This window comes from Wickerhamomyces anomalus, assembly GCF_001661255.1.
Source record: "Wickerhamomyces anomalus NRRL Y-366-8 unplaced genomic scaffold WICANscaffold_4, whole genome shotgun sequence".
In the NCBI taxonomy this organism is placed as follows: domain Eukaryota; kingdom Fungi; phylum Ascomycota; class Saccharomycetes; order Phaffomycetales; family Wickerhamomycetaceae; genus Hansenula; species Hansenula anomala.
In genome coordinates this window covers 908,042-925,047 of record NW_017567113.1, presented here as the reverse complement: position 1 = coordinate 925,047, position 17,006 = coordinate 908,042, and the positions used below count along the sequence as shown (strand labels likewise).

At 36.9% G+C, this 17,006-nt stretch overlaps 4 protein-coding genes across 4 annotated transcripts; 2 read left to right on the top strand and 2 right to left on the bottom strand.

Moving 5' to 3' along the window:
• Positions 1–186: 186 nt before the first annotated feature.
• On the top strand, positions 187–1,795 carry WICANDRAFT_93681 (uncharacterized protein). Its single transcript, XM_019186427.1, has one exon. The coding sequence runs from the start codon at positions 210–212 to the stop codon at positions 1,602–1,604; it is 1,395 nt and encodes a 464-aa protein (XP_019038173.1). The 5' UTR covers positions 187–209; the 3' UTR covers positions 1,605–1,795.
• A 141-nt stretch (positions 1,796–1,936) lies between these two features.
• KSH1 (Ksh1p) lies at positions 1,937–2,204 on the top strand (the record flags this gene model as incomplete). The annotated part of the gene is made up of 2 exons (XM_019181907.1): positions 1,937–2,046; positions 2,102–2,204. Coding segments are annotated over 2 exons (213 nt in total), but the record flags the coding sequence as incomplete, so codon positions are not given.
• A 3,309-nt stretch (positions 2,205–5,513) lies between these two features.
• WICANDRAFT_84640 (homeobox domain-containing protein) lies at positions 5,514–6,314 on the bottom strand (the record flags this gene model as incomplete). Its single annotated transcript, XM_019185747.1, has 1 exon — positions 5,514–6,314. One exon carries the CDS (start codon positions 6,312–6,314, stop codon positions 5,514–5,516), a length of 801 nt encoding a protein of 266 aa, XP_019038171.1.
• Positions 6,315–10,515: 4,201 nt separating this feature from the next.
• SLH1 (RNA helicase) lies at positions 10,516–16,416 on the bottom strand (the record flags this gene model as incomplete). The annotated part of the gene is made up of 2 exons (XM_019182756.1): positions 11,094–16,416; positions 10,516–11,000 (listed from the first exon to the last, which is right to left on the bottom strand). The coding sequence occupies exons 1-2, from the start codon at positions 16,387–16,389 to the stop codon at positions 10,516–10,518; spliced, it is 5,781 nt and encodes a 1,926-aa protein (XP_019038170.1). The 5' UTR covers positions 16,390–16,416.
• Positions 16,417–17,006: the final 590 nt, after the last annotated feature.

Below are 17,006 nucleotides of genomic sequence, written 5' to 3'. Positions count from 1 at the left end.
TTAATCTCTCTAAAGTCAACTATTTCAAACCTTTAATTCCAAACGATTTTTCACTTTTTTTCAACAACTTTTTTTTGAACTAAATCAAGTTCGCGAATTGTTATGTAAGTCATTATGTAATTTTCGAGGAAAATGCACCACTTTTTGACAGAAGGGAAACAGTATAAACCATGGAAAGAGCATCATTTTTAGTTCATGATCCTTTTGTGATGAGCTACCTAGGATCCAAGATTTTGGAGCTTTTACAAAGGCCAGTCAAGTTCAATTCATTTCAACAATTATGCCACCAGCTCAATGTATCAAAAAAACTCCCTATATTTCAAAAATCATCCCCAGTATTCCAGAACCAAAGAGGCATTAGAAAGATACGAATGTCAATACCCAGAGAACTATCTTACAATAAGACCTTATATGCTGCATTTCTGAGAAAGTTATACCCCTTGGAACAACACACTGTTCATAAAGACCTTTATGCTGCTTACTGCGCACTACCATCTCCACAACCATTGCATATTGAACCACAACACTTTGAGCATTTATTATGCCAGTTTGTTGATTCGGGTGGTTTCCATAGAGGTATTAATACTAATTATTTGGCAAATATAATGACTGATATGTTTCAATGTGGAATGAAGGCTTCATTAAGAGAGGTTAATAACTATTTATATTTGAAGAATTATAATAATAATGAAGCTTTACCATTAGTTGAACGTGATTATGAATATGTTTTGAAAGTATCAGAGTTTCATATTAGCACAGCCAATATCTTTTTGAAGTTTGCAATACAAACTAGGAACGTTGAATTCATATCTCGAATTTTGAATGATATTGCTGAAAGGAATCTAAAATTTGATAGAATGACTTATCAAATGTTGATAAGTTATTCATGTGATATTGGTGACACTGAAAGATCTAACGCATTATTTGGAAATTATTTGGATATTGGGCATGTTTTGGATATATCCATAGTCAATACGATTATCAAGTCGTTAGTGTCTAATGGTGAGCTTTCTAAAGCTAATGAAATTGTTGAGCTATTGTTCAAAAATGCTAAACAACTTGGCTCAAGGCAAGATAATTCCAATGCTACACATTCAAGAAGACAAAATGTTCAAGAGCTGAATTTTATTGACTCACTGAAATTACAGAGACAGGATTCTTTACTTTTTGTGCCAACTCCTACTTTCAATTCATTTTCACCATTGTTATACAATTATTGTTCATTCAGACATTTTGATGCATTGACAATATTCAAATATTTGGAGGAGATGAATGATTTGAACATTGAAATACCCAACAGCATGTACATACACATCTTCAAATCATTTCAGGAACAAGATGTCAAAGATCTTGATTATTTGAAATTCACATTAAACTTTTTGATCAATGAAAAGAATGTAAAGTATAACGATGAATTATTTGAATCAATACTTGAATCATTTTTGAAGCACTCTGGCTATCAGAATAAACTTGTTAATGGTATTGAAAATCAATGGTCACAATTGAAAATGAATTTGATTAAAGGTGGTTCTTTCAAGAAAGGACGGAGCCAAGTTGAAGAATTTAGCATAGATGCTATCAACAAATTGATGGTGTTTTACTAAGTAACCTTTTATTTATTATTTATTATTTATTATTTATTATTTATTATCTATTTATCGTTATTTATTTCCTATTTATTTATTTCATTCAGAGATCCAACTATTTATATCATTTATAGCTATGTATTTCAGCCCAAAATAGACAAATTCCAGAAAGGTTGTGGTTACGCACCCCTGCTCTTTTTCAAAATCAGCGCCAAAAAATCAAAATAACAACTAAAAGCTAACATTAAACGAAAGAATCAATCAAGAAACGATAAGAAAATTCAAGACAATGGTATGTGCTATGATTTCTCCTTAGATCTGGTTATTGAATTTCCCATTAACATTCAAAGTCCGCCCTTTTCAACTTTTCGGCATTACTACAGGTGATTTTGCTATTGATATGTTCATGTACTTATATCCACACAAATTGGCCAAGTCTGTTAGATCGTAACCATCATGGGTAGGTAATATTATCACAATTAACTTTCGAAAAGCTACTAACTTATTGGCTCTAGTCTACTCGGTGTTTTTTGGAAATGTGCTAGAGTTGGTGAAAGAGCAAGTCCTTATGTTTCAATCGCTTTGATTTATATGGCTATTAATCAAATACGTTCATGAAGCTATGAAAATTCGTTTTAAATAAAAGTATTGGTGCTTTGGGGTTTAATAAAGGTCTTTTAATTTGATTTAAGTCTGTGAAGTAGAGCCTATTGATCATTTTGACGCCTACATTTTGATGAAGGTTTAGTGAAAGTGTTGTTTGGCGCAGAACAAAATACTGACTGAAGCACTAACTGCAATTTTGGCTCTAGGAGCATTCAACCACTCTCTCAATTCCTCTTGGAAAGAGGTTGAGTCACTCTCTAGCTTGAATTTGAATTCATTCAAGTGTTACATGATAATTAAACACGGAAATATGGCTGCTGGATTCCATCAAAACTTCTAGAATCCTGACCCAGAGATTTTACTGTGCTCTTCAATATGATGAAGGCCATGATTACATGCCCCATAACTGTGCACATATGTGTAACTAGAGCAGAGACATTCATCCCGTCAAAAATCGAATACGATCAACCTCCGTTGTTACGTTGTGTCACAAATATTTTCTTTTATGAGCCCTTGTGCGCAAGGCCAGTCAACATAAATGCTTCTCGGTCTACCACCATGACACTGTGCCCCTTAAGAAGTCCAGCCTTTTGATACATAGTTGATCCTTTTGCACCTGGTTTGTGGATATAAAGCAGCAGACAGCTATGATCGGTTGTAGTTCAGTCTTTCAACGTGACCGAGACTATAGCATGACTTACATACAGATTAACAGGAACATCCAGTATAGCTCTTTTGAAACCCGTGGTCACTTACTAGCTGATGATACATCTTTCAAGCCAGTAATTGCATCGGTATACTGCGCTAGTATACTATTGCTTTAAAAAGTGTGTTAGCCCAGATCCAGGCAATATTTGATCAGCGTCTACAGCTTGTAGTAAATTCTACACTTCGACATCGCTGAATTAATAATCTTGTCTCTTGTGAATTCATGAATATCATGGTCTAGATTAATGTTGATGCCAAAAATCGAAAAGATTATCGCGGATATTCAACCATATACAGATACCGTGTCTAGTGTGGAATTAATCCTGGAGTCGACTGTTTCGCTACGAGAGCTTTAGATCCCGGTTGCCTCATGAGCTTGGTAGCACTATATTTCAGTATTCAGTCACTTTTGGTTAACATTTTGTTACATATAGCTCAATTTTATGGAAACCAGACTAATTAATTGAAAACAATCTGGACAGACGTTTGCATTTGTTGACGTGTAAGTGTCAGAAGTGACAGGTTTGAAGTTTGAATTTTGTTCCAGGGGCATGCGGTAGGCTGGTTTTTCCCACCGGACATACAAGGAAGTGAGATCATCTAAAATCTTAACTAGAATTGCTTCTGTCTTTGCTAGGAAATCAGATGAAGCAAACGTTTTGTTGGGTTTTCCAGAAGCTATTTAGCTCAAGACACTGAGGGGTGGAATTCGTATGTTTCGAAATATCCTGTAGAATAATTTAAGGTGTTTGGTGGCCTACTGTAGTTCTTGACGTCTTGACACTCGGTGCTACAAGGCGTAAGTTATTTCAACAATGCTGCACTCTTTAATGAAGACTTGAGCTTTAGGGCTCGTTAATCGACAAGGCTACATCTTGTACATAATAGAAATTTTTCTATATGAATAACTTCTGTCTTCTATCGGGTCCAACTTCTATACCAGAAAGAGACAAAAAGCCTGTCAAGACCCAACAGTACAAACGATCTGGATCCTGCCAAGTTGGAGTTCCAGCCTGCGAACATCATTTGAATTTGACACTCTTCGGCGAACTACTTCTGTTAATCCTGAAGTGTACACATCGGAACTTGACCATGAGCTGTAGCTGAATTCGTCGTGCTTGTTACGATAATCCAGTTGTAGCTTAATATGAATTAAGCATGAATCGTTTCTGGCTCCCAAAGCTAACCTTTTGTTGGAATCTTTTGTCTGGTTGATGTCGATGTTTGATGACGATGGCGCCTGTTTCATTCTTTGCTTGAACAATCAAAAAGGGACCTATTTCCGTGGTGTCAAATGTTCCTTTTATTCCCGCAGTCCTATACAAATTGTACAACAAACTTCATATGCAAATCTTGAATTCTTGAAAAGAAAGAAAGACTTTCTGAGCACAAATCGTACGATATTTTGGCACCAATTATGAAAGCTCAGATGCCTTGGGGACGGCTGCGATGTACCCTTGATTAACCCAGTCCTTCTCAGTCGTGTGGGTCGTGAATATTCGTGAATCTTGGTTAGTGTGTGATGAGTCGTTCACAAGATCTCACTTAGATCTCAGCAAAGATACAACGATAGACTAGCTTCTGAATATTTTTCAATATGATGTTCAGCCAGTGATAACTAGTTGGGTTTATGTGTTGAAGACTGAATTGTAGCTGTTCAGTTTCATTTTGATGTGTACATGTAAAGCTTATAAATGCCACAATCGACATGGTACACCGTACAACTTCTCAAAGATGCACCACGGTCCCCTACTTTAGTTGAGCTAGCTGGGATCAAGTGTACAAATTCAGAAAAGGATACTAAAACGAGACAACATTAACGTCGTTCTTGACAAACGTTTGAACTTTGACTTTAAAATCGTTGAAACTTTTGATTAGTGTCCTGCACGTAGTGAATTTTGCAGAAGCTACGTAGGTTCCAAGGAGACTGCCATGAATTCCTTTCTAGCTGCCCTTTCAACAAGTGAAACATTGCAACCAACAACTTAAAACTGTCTGCCTAAATTTACAACCGGTTCTTTGGCTTGTTCAGTGAAACTGTCAATTTTCAACCGATCTCTTCGTGGTCATAGAAATTAGGTCCCGGCATTCAATTCTGTACACCCGTCTGTTGAACAATTGACAACCTCTTAAATGGTACAAATCATTCAAACCTTGCGATCTTTTTGATATTACTCCTGAATACCAATGTCAATTGTGTTAAAACGGATTTTCAAGCGTAAGTTTGAAAGCTAAAGACGGTTTAAAAAAAAATCATACGCTGCTTGATTTTGGGGGAGTTTGAAAGCTTTTACCACAAAGTTTACCCTTTTCGGAAATTGTTTGACAGAAACATGACAAGGGGCAGCATCTCGTAAACTTTATTTAGCCAGATTTTACCCGATACGAGGTGGCAGACCCCATAATTCTCGAAAACAACAAGTGTAGAAAAACAGTTTTCCCTGAAAATTTATTTGAAAGTAAACCATGGTTCGGAAAGTCTACACTAAAATTAAAGTAATAAATAAACATAACATTTAAAATGCTGAAGAAAAAACCGTCATTAATCATTATTAAAAGAGATTGAAGTAGATCTAGTCAAGATCCAACAGAATATCTCAAGAGTGTAACTCATTAAAAAGTTAAAGCAATATTTTGATCATTTTCTTTTAATTTCCTCAAAACATTAATTTTTCTTCTTCTTGCATTGATAAACCAGTTATCCAATTGCTGAATTGTTAATCTTGTCTTCATCAATAATTCATATTTTTCTCTTGAGTTTGGATAAGGTCTATCTAAATGTTCACTTAACCAACTCAGCAGTATTACAGTAGTTTGTCTTGGTAAGTTTTGTCTCTTCTTTCTCATATTGGATTTTTCTTTGCTCGAATCAGCAGCAACAACAACATCCACTGGAGAACTTGAAGATGATCGTGTTGAATTCAAGGAGCTTGGAGACAAATGTTCTGCACTCACTTGTTGTTGAGGGTAGAATTGAGGTAGCTGATGATGAGGTTGGAATTGTGGTGGTTGATGTGAATATTGGAAAGAGTTTGAGCGTGGTATCAAGTTTGTTGGTTGTGTACGCAATTGTTGTTCTGGTGTGGTCGATATTGGTGAGATTGGATTTGAAAATGGCGATTGGTAAGCTATAGGTTGTGGTTGTAGAATTTGTTGCTGTTGTTGTTGTTGTTGTGAAGGAGGTGGAGGTGGCAGAAGAGATGTTTCTGAATTTTGAGGTGTTGGTACTGGAGATGTTGATTTTAACAGTTCTCTAATTGGAGGTAGTGAAAACTGGGTATTGTTATTTTGTTGAACAATTACATTATTGTTGTAAGTATTAACATTCTGAAGAGGATATCTTGTAGGGTCAGGTAGCATTATTGATAAGTTTGCTCTATTGACATTGTTCATTGGTAAGTTTTCCACGGACATGATCCAAATAATTGTATGACAGTACTGTTGGAATATTTAAATGTATCTTATGAGACAGAAAAATATAAAATGTGAAAGAGGTGTTGAACTGAAAGCAGTTTATTATCTATGTCCCAAATAATCTGTCGAGCGAAGGAAATTAGGTACCATTGAAGGGTTTATATAGAATTTTTATGATGTGGTTCTTTCGAATCGATCATCTTACACATTTGGTATGTGTACATGTTTTAGCTTTGCAGAAAACCGATATGAAGTGTATGTAAGAAAAACAAAAAAAAAAAGTGCGGAAGTTGTTGCCCTTGACGGTGCATATTCCTGAATGTCCTAATTAGTAACAATACACTTCAACAGATCCGACGCCACCTTTTGTACCAACCTCAATACCAAAACCAAAGGGAAGGAGTCAAAAGAATTAGAGTCTAGGTAATGCTCATTCTCAAAGCTTGTTAAGATTTTTCGTTTCGCTTGGGAAGCTTTTCGAGATTGTTATATCAGAGGGTCCTTCAGCGCCACTATATTGGCATCTGTCCAGACTCCTGACTGCATCACGAACATTACGAAATTGTATCGACAACGCATGTACACTACACTCAAAGAAAAACCTAAATTTGGGCAAAACTATGAAAAATGACAAGCGACCACAGACCAGTACTGTAGGTACTATTTTTGTCATGTGTGTGTAGTTTGCCGATTGTTGTTGCAAATTTACGGATTGTTTGAAAGTTCTGACGAGAATTGAAGAAAATTAAAACGAAGAAACAATTAAAAGTTGACAATTCTGCAATAGGCTATTGGAACGTCTATGTTGGGCATGGATCGTTGTGTACTTGTAATTGACTTTCAATTCAATAGCTAGCCTTTTATTCCGCAAAATTCCCCCAAGATTTCAAAGCTATCCTTTGACGTATAACAGTGATTCAAATCCCCAATGAAATGAAAACACCAAGTCTTTCATCCAAGTTTCAATTAGTTGTAGTTACGTAGTAGCATAATACATTCAGTATACCGGTGGTGTTTGTTAGCGCGGTGGAAACCTTCACCAGATTCAGCTTAGCATAGGTTCCCGTACGGTGGTCCTGACAGGGAACAAAATCCACCAATCCCGGTTTCTCTAATTTTACCTTATCATGCCGCGAACATTGCGATCCACTTTCAACTTTGGATAAAACATATTACACAGTAAGCTATAATGTATTATCTCAATGATTTTGTTGAAGTACTGGTTCTCTTTTCAAGATATACATGATTCCTGAACTCCCCAGGTCCCAATTTGCAAGCGAGGAGTCTGGGAAAGGCTTCCAGCAAACAGTTTTGTTGGGTCAACCAGTCTCTGTGAAGTATGCATATGGTAACTTACTCGTAAATGCAGAAGCGCTACATGTTACATATGAGTGGGTTTTTTGAAAGCCCTTTTCAAATCTTCGGCTGCTGTAATCATGACAGGTGAGTTAAAAAGAAAGGACAAACCCAGGTTCAAACTTCAAACTTCCAAGTTTTGTTGGATCATTTCCAAAGCTAGTTTTAGTTGACTGAACTTAGGCGTACTACCCCGAGTCTGATCAAAAAGATTGATCTTGGTGATAAACTTGTATAAACAACTTGAGGAGGACGACCGAACAGCTCACGAGTCACAACCTCATTTCAACTATTCATACAACCGATCTCTGTGTCCTACATGGGAAGTTGTTTCGCCTTTGACCTCTACTACACATCGGTACGTATGCTGTCTCCGTTGAGATCTGAACAACCCTTTCTGTGACACGTCTGTTGGTTCATTGTATTTACCAAAAATGGAAGTACCCGCAAACCTATCAAAAGCTTCGCGATCATGTGAAGAGTCAAGACGATGATGTAGTATACATAGAATTTCAACCTTGAAGATTCGGTTGTTGTATAACGGAATTTTAAATAGGATAGTTTGCAGAATTGTCAACTGATCAGGATTCAAAAGATAAAAATATACGTGGCATTTGTATGGAATAGGTGTCATTTATGTACGCGTTCATCTCAAATATTTTTTAAATACAATTATTCAGCCGACAGAGGACTTACTTCTACAATCGGGTGGAGATACAAACAATATACATACATTATCAAGTACTCGGTCGAAGTTGAATTAGATGAATCAAAACCAAGGTGTGTTACAATAATACTGGTTCTTGAATCTAACTCGTAACACAACTCTATTAATATGGGTTATAACTTATCAATTGGTCTGGAATATTCTGAATCATTTTTGGCCAGTTTTGACGTCGACCCACAATATTAAGACTAGTACAAAATCAAATCTCTCAACTGGTCCCAGCTGTTGATTAGTTCTGCACAGTTCAAACTTCACACTACTACAATTGGTAGTCAAATTGCAAAAAACCAGCTGTACACTCGACCAGAAGATCATCTTCACTTTCGAGTCAACGACGTCTCGTACGCACTAAACTGATATATACATACCTCATACTTCAAGCTGGTTCGGACATTGTGTGAAGATAGTCGACTGTAACGTTCAAGAAAGCGCATTGTTATGCCTTGATCATACTACAACTCTGTGTAGGGAACGTTAATTAATAATAACTTACAACTTATAACACGTCCGGATTCTTGATCTGTTTGAGTACATATCCCCATGATATTTACTAGTTGCAATCTGTAAATTATTTCTTAGGACCCACTCGTATCGAAACTTTGACTTTAGGCTTTAGCTTCGTACACTGGTTCACATGCACTAGGCTCAAGTTTCAATTGACCGATCTGCTTTTATCACGGCTCGCCAGCTACAGCACTTAATCCGGTTATAATAATAGTGTTTTTATATACTAATACTGTAGGTGTTTTTGTATTGAAGTTGAGTTGGAAGAAACCTTGGGTCTATTTGAAGTCGAGTGAATTCTGAAAACTTACAGAGGTTAAAGCCGACGGACTTGACCAATCTCAAGCATTCGGCCTAATTGTTCTAACATGTAACCTTCACAATTGAGTAGTTTCATCTCTTCGAATTGTCAGAGTTCGAATACTACATGAGCTGAATATTCTCTTTCCCATGTGGTTGTCGACCGTTGTACCTTTTCAGATGGATACTTGAAATGAATGTGAAGTGTGGTATTCTTATCAGTACACTAGTATTTGATAGGCAACTTGATTCAAATTGTGTGAATTCTAATGTAGTGACTAGTCTAGTAGTTATAACTTCTAGCTGGGTTTTTGGCCTTATACGTTGCGTTCGGAAAATTGTATGATCAAGGTACACACAGTTTCACCCAAAGTTCCTCTGATTGGAATCTATAAACACCAGAATGCTACTTAAAACTAAAACCATCCAACAAAAAGTCTCTTCACAATACCACATTAATTCATAGATCGGTCTTCAAGAGTACTTTGAGCCTGTTCTGTAACGTCTGTTCCACAAACGCCTGTAATTCATCATGATGAATCAAACCTGCTGTCATGTGGGCAGCTGTGCCTGTCGACGTGTCCCTGTAAATTCCCTGTCATCTTCTAGCGGAGTTGAAAGTTTCAGGCAAGCGAGGATCTCCGCTTTGCACAGATTGGGCGGTTCGTGGGCAGCTGTCAATTCGGTCTCCAGCGGGAATAGGTGGATTGTTTCAAATGTAGCTGGGCGGTGAGTAAAGCATTTACACATGGATCATAATGATTCTTCAATCACGATTCATATTGAGCTTTAGGATGTCTTAACTCTTCATAGCTTCTTCCCAAGTCCAGCATCTAGTAGTACGATGTGTCGCATCCTGGAAGCTTTGTAGAGTTTTATTCTTTCAGATTTTCGTGTACTACGCAAATCAACCGTCGATGTTTCATTACGAGATGGATCATGGCATAGTACATACTGTACCACAAAAACTTTGCAATCTGATGAAGATTAAGCTAGACAAAAATTTTGCAAGCCGTAGGTTTGTATCGTGTAGGTCCTTGGGATACTAGGCCGCTTGATTTAATAGCTTGTGTAGTGTGTGAAGTGCGAACCGCAGCTGAAACTTGAGAGAAACATGTAATTCTAGAATTTTAGTATCTTGTTGATTCACTAACGACCAGAAACTGTCACTATGTTGACCTAAAACGTACAAGTTAGCTATAACCGGTATTGTTCCACCACTTCATTCCCCATGTACCTGTTGCAAGAAAGACACAAATAACTCTCAGAACTACAGCTAACAATTCGAAGTAAAGATTTATATAGATTGACAAACTACTCTATTAACTTGATGGGTTTACTATAAGTGATATCAAACGCATCACAAACCATAATGATATCTAGTTCCAACCCTTGAAGATCTTCTGGGATAGTTAGATCACAACTCACAATACCTTTTGAATAACCTTTACGAATAACAGGAGCAGCCCTTTTAACGAGAAGCAATTCTTGGTTAGTTCTATCAGCCAAAATAACAAACCATGATTCTTTTTGTAGCTTTGGGAACTTAGCACACAACATTTTGAAATCAGGGTTGACAGGTGGATTTGTATGTTGCAAAGAAACATGTAGTTCTTCTGGTGAGTCTTGAAGAATGGAAAATTCACCAACAGGTAAATGTGAGACATTATAGATCAAATCCTTTTTGAATTCCGCATGAACCTTTAACCTTTTTGTGAAATTATCCAGTTTTCTGCCATGGAAAGTTCCAAGTTCAGCTAATGTGGTTAAATGTTTACTTCCATTCTCATTTTTGGATTCTTCCTTTTCATCATCTCCAACAACAACAATATCAGAAGCAAGAGGATTCAGTTCCTCACTTAAACCATCTGGCGCAAACCCTGAACGGCGACGTAAGTCAATCCCAGGTAATGCTGAGACGGGATCATCATCAAACCAGCACCCTTGCTTAACACACTGCATAATCTTGATAAACATCAAAACAGTATTCAAGTACCCAAGCTCTGAAGCAACATCAATATATGCTTGTAAAATACGTAATGCTTGATCCAAAACAGAAACAGTATCTTGAGAGTAATCAGCAATTGGTAAATCAACTCTACTCATAAAGGCCTGTAACAATAAGAAAGTCTTAACATGGGGATCCCAAATTGGCTTATCAACCAAATCTTCAGCTGGATAACGTAATTGAGCAGACATTTCCATATTCATCAATTCTTCACCATGTCTTGTTGGTAACTCATTATATTCTGTTGCCTCAGCTAACCATCTCAAACAATCCCTGAATGAAGCATCACTGGTAATTTGATTGACCAAATTACGAATAGTTAAATGTGAAAGATAGTAATATGATGAGATAGTCAAATAAGGAGTTGGGGTTAAAACTTTTTCACCAGCAATAACACAACTTGACTCTTTCAAACTTTCAATAGTTGAATCAATCAAGTTAGATAAATATTGACCAACACCTGCTGTTGAAATATCTTGGATATCATAATATGTAGGATTATTATGAGCTCTTCTATACAAGAAGGTCCATGTCAAGAAATCCATAGCATCTTGTCTAGTCTTGATTGTACCAGCAGCAATTTCTGCACCAATATGGTTATCTAGAACTTTATGTAGTGAAGACTCAACAGGGAAACCAACGTTCAAAAAGTGTTTATAAAACATCTTCTTTGATTCTTTTGTGTAAACAATTGCAATACCACTAGTATCATAAGCTGGACGACCTGCACGACCCATCATTTGCAAAATATCAGTCAAATCCATATCTCTGTAGGCTTCAATTTTGGCATCAAAGAATTGAGTACCTTTAATAATAACCAAATGGGCAGGTAAATTGACACCCCAAGCTAAAGTACTAGTGGCAATCAAAATTTGAATTTTGTTGGCTTGGAATAACTTGTGACTAATCTTACGATCACTATCAACCAGACCAGCGTGATGTAAACCAATCCCAAATTGCAATGCCAACCGTAGAGTTTCATCTTTAACATCAGCCAACACATCTTGTAATTCGAATTCATCCATCTTTAAGAACCGACGGGGATTATCCTCCATACCACACAAATGGATCAAGTCTAAAGCTGTAAGACGAGTTTGACGACGTGAAGCAACAAAAATTAGAACTGGTTTGGTAGGAGAGTGAGCTTTGATAGCCATGAAAGCAGGCTTATTCATGGTTTTCATCAATGGACAGAAAGCCAAATTATCTTGGAACCCATCAATATACATCTCTAATGGGACTGGACGGACAGATTGTGGGAAATTAAACAAGCCTTCTTTAACACCTAACCAGCCTGCCATGTCAAAAGCATTAGACACCGCAGTTGACATACCTAATAAACGAATTGGGTTTTTAGTTTGAGATGAAATATAATTCATACGACTGACAATCATCTCCAAGATTGGACCACGATCACTGGCTAGTAAATGGATTTCATCCATAATAACCAATGAAACCTGTTGGACAAACTTACGTGTCTGCCAGTTACGTGATATACCATCAAACTTCTCTGGTGTTGTAATAATGATGCTGGCCTCTTTAACCTCTTTTGCTGCAGGAATGGAATCACCAGTCAATTCAACAACTTTATGACCAGTCTTTGCAGTTAATCTTTCTCTCCAATCATCAACCCTTTCTCGAACCAAAGCTTTCATAGGAGCAATATATACCACTTTTGACCCTGGAAATTCATCAAAAGCATGCCATATAGCTAATTCAGCAACAACAGTTTTACCTGAACCAGTTGGAGAACCAACAAAAGCACTTGAGTTGGAATTATAAAGCGTGTGAAATGTCATTGTTTGCATAGCATTGAAATATCTGAATTTTGGTGAATAGATTGCTTCAACTTTTGGATTATGCAAAGCAGTAACTGGAAGTGGTTGTAACTTCAAAAGTTTAGTTTGCAAAGTCTCGTTATGAGGTCTGATCAAATGTTGAAAGGAAATGCTATGTGTAGTTTCTGAGCCGATCCAGCTATCAGAAATAACACGAATGACAATCTGAGGTGGTAATGGGTCTGCCAATGGGATCATAAAATCCATTTCATGAGGATTTTTCAATTGTCTTTTATTCAAAATGAATTTTTCAAAATGCAAAATTTGGGACTTATCAGATTCCTCAACTAATACCCAAAATATTTGTGCATTACCATGATATTTCTCATCCCACGCAAAATCAGGTTCCAATGTGACATGTACTCTCATGACATTTCTTGTAATTGGAAAAATCTCACCATCAATCAAAATATGTGGTAATCTTCCCACTAATTTGTACAGGGTGGAGCCCATCTTATTATTATGAACAAGATCACCAAGCTCTCTAGAATCCATTTGTCTCAAATCATCAGTAGAAGGGTTCTTAGCTTCAATATTTCTTATGATTTGCTGTGGTAAATCAAATTGTTTTAAAGGATGTTCAAATGACCATAATCTTCTTTCAATTGACTTACAAATTGATAGCAAAACTTTAGCAAAAACACCCCATCTTCTATGGATTCCAATTAAAAACAAGGCACGACAGATTCTGATAGAATTTTGAGCAACATAGTTTGAGTCTGAATATAATGCAGAATCATTAATTGAAGCTTGTGAGATAAATGCCTGTAGAAGAATGTTTGTCTTCCCTGGGGCTGTAGATAACTCAGCACCAATTTGGCATTTAGCTTTATCTTCCAATAATTTAGTCAACTCAACAGCTTCTTCTTCCCTAAACTTTATACTATCAAATTCACTACTCATACTGATCATTGATAAAATATCTGCCTCAGTGGCATTTGGACTGCATATTTGATTGAAAATTTCAACACTGTCATTCAGCAAGTAAAAATCAGAAGCAATTCTACCCAAATCTTTTGAAACAAAGTGCATTGATCTTTCATCAAATATAATCATTTGCAATAGGTGTAACCTTCTAGCTGCGCTAATGATTAGCTGTGTCCTTCTCTCAACTAGTTGTGGATCTTCAGCTAGTTCTTTCCAGTCAATACCATAAGCAAAGGGATTCTGTCTCATTCTAACAAACATGTAAGTAAATCCTAGCCATTTAACACCTTCATCAACATTGGTAACTGTACCTAAGGATATTTCAGCGTTCAAATTATCCACCAACTTATCCGATAGCTTAGACTCAATAGGGTGCTGTGAAGTCAACAATCTCACATAGTCATCCAACTTATCACTCGTTGTACACAAGATACCAGTACCATACTTCTCATATTGAGGTCTACCAGCACGACCGAAAATTTGGATAACATCAGAAATTCCCAAATCTGCGAATCCACCTTTTTTCGAATCATAGACTTGAGTACCTTTAACAATAACAACAGCAGCAGGAAGATTCACACCCCAAGCCAACGTAGCAGTACAACATAAAACTTTGATAGCACCACTTGCAAACATTTTTTCGGTCAAGTTACGATCAGTACGCAACATACCTGCGTGATGAACACCAAACCCGTATTGGAAAAGCTCACGCATATCTTTGTTATGATTCTTTCCCATCTCACGAGTGAATTTATCATGAGATTCTGAATCAGTACAATCAAAAACCCCCAGTTCATTATTTTCCTGGGCCATACTTATGAAGGTTCTGGCAGTTTTGAAAGTATCTTTTCTCGAATGAACAAATACCATAACTTGAGCCCCGTTGTTTAGTTCTTCAATTAATTTATCATATGAGACCCTATCAATGTTTTCCCTGGCCTGTCTAGTACCGGCTTTACCTCTGACACCAATCAGTTCTTGTTTCAATGGAACAGGACGGAAAGATTGATCAAAGAAAAACATACCAATTTCTCTATTGACTCCCAAAAAGTCTGCAACATCAATGAAATTGGGTAATGTAGCCGATAAACCAACCACTCTAATCATTGATTGTGTACTTTCAACTTGGCGTAAAGTACGAGCCACTAGAGTCTCAATGACAGAACCACGATCTTCGTGTAACAAATGAACCTCATCAATGATCAACAACTGAACTTTTGATACCAGTTCATTATCACCATTCCCTTTACGTGTTACAACATCCCATTTTTCAGGGGTAGTAACAATAACTTGAGTTGTCAGAATTTCTGCCTTTGTCAATTGCATATCACCTGTTAACTCTCTAACTTTAATACCCAACCATGCCAATTTCTGGCTAAACTTTTCCACAATTTCAGCAGCCAACGCTTTCAATGGCGCAACGTAAACAATTTTGAATTCACTGTAATCAATATCTATTGTATCTTCAGTCTCTGTTGTAAATTGTCCTATTGTGTGTAAAATTGTCAACAACGCAACATCAGTCTTACCAGCACCTGTTGGAGCACAAACTAGCATATTCTCATTTGTATTGTAAGCAACAGGATAAACTAAAGACTGCATACGATTCAATGAAGTATACCCTTTAAACGTACCTTGGCATAGTGTATCAAGATCGCTTATAAAGACGGGTCTCTCATGGGCTTTCTTCAGTCTTTTACTGGCTTGAGTTGGTATAACTATCTCCTCGTAGTTTTCGTGCATCTCTCTTGTTGAACCCACCGGCAAAGTGAACTTCTGCCCATTGAACGCCATCGTATTACCACCATCGAAAGCCTTGTAAACATTTGGGTATTTCTTAACAGTTTCTGCTGGAGCCAATTCTTGCTTCTTAGCTAAGGTTTGATTCCGTTTCACTTGTTTTCTAATGTCTCTCTCAGAAAAAAACTCTTTTTGAGCCTTTGGTTGGGCAGATTCTTTAGACATATCACCAAGTATCGCATCTTTATCTGTTATGATCGTCGATATCAGATCAAACTCTTCAAAGCCTAAAATATCAAAAAGTAATGACTGCAAGCTATCTGGTGAACTTTCTGTAGACAATGTGGAAATAATTGAGTCGATCAAATCTAGCTTGCTGATGTCTTCCCTAGAGTCAGCGATTCTTTCACATTCTTTAACAAAAGAATCGTACGCATTTGAATCATTGGCTTCGTCAAAATCCTCGAGATCTGAAATTTCGTCACTGATTTCTTCAGCTAGATAGATATCATCAAACTTATCAAAATAGCTGAGGTCAATTTGGTGTTCTTCGGTATCAATCTTTGGGGTGGCCAATTTTTCTGCAGCTTCATCCAGCTTCTCCAATGCATCCACCATCGCTTGCATGGCCTTCATATATGACCCAGTGGAGGCCACTGAGTATTGAGTCGCCATAAAAGTAGAGTTCGACTAGCGTTGGCTATTCTTGTAGCTGTACGGTGTTCAACAAAAGTTGTTGTTTTGGTTCTACTTGTGTAGCTCTTGTTTTTCAATTTTTTGAAAGAGCTCTGCGTAGTCATGTGATCTAATATCTGACAGAATCTCCGTTACTGTGTATATAGATGGAAATACCGATATTCTATAAATATACATATAATGTTACAATAAGTGGAGTTTTGATTCTTCTTCTAGTAAATGTGAAATGTTTAGTATTGATGAATTGTGCATAGTAGTATTTCTGGTACCTGACAATATCCGCTATAGGTATCTGAATATGGGCTCTAGTTGATTTTCTGTAATCTAATTTTATGTATTTGAAGCATTGACAATTGAGGATCGGCTAGCCGGCTCTGTGGTACCATGAAAGCTTTTCTTAGATATGAAACTCCTTTGTTAAGTTTTATATATTCATAGCTATATAATATTTTGCTTCTCAAATAAATAATATTTGATGCTGAAGCTGTGCTTACTTCTAATATAATTTCCAGGTTCATAAAGCTGCATTCATTCTCAGCTCCTTTAAGCTAGTGGTTCAGTCACCGTAGAATCAACTAATTAGCAAACCATATATT

What these genes read in the sequence shown, in the direction of transcription:
- WICANDRAFT_93681 (XM_019186427.1), top strand. Translation starts at nt 210, where the DNA reads ATGAGCTACCTAGGATCCAAGATTTTGGAGCTTTTACAAAGGCCAGTC.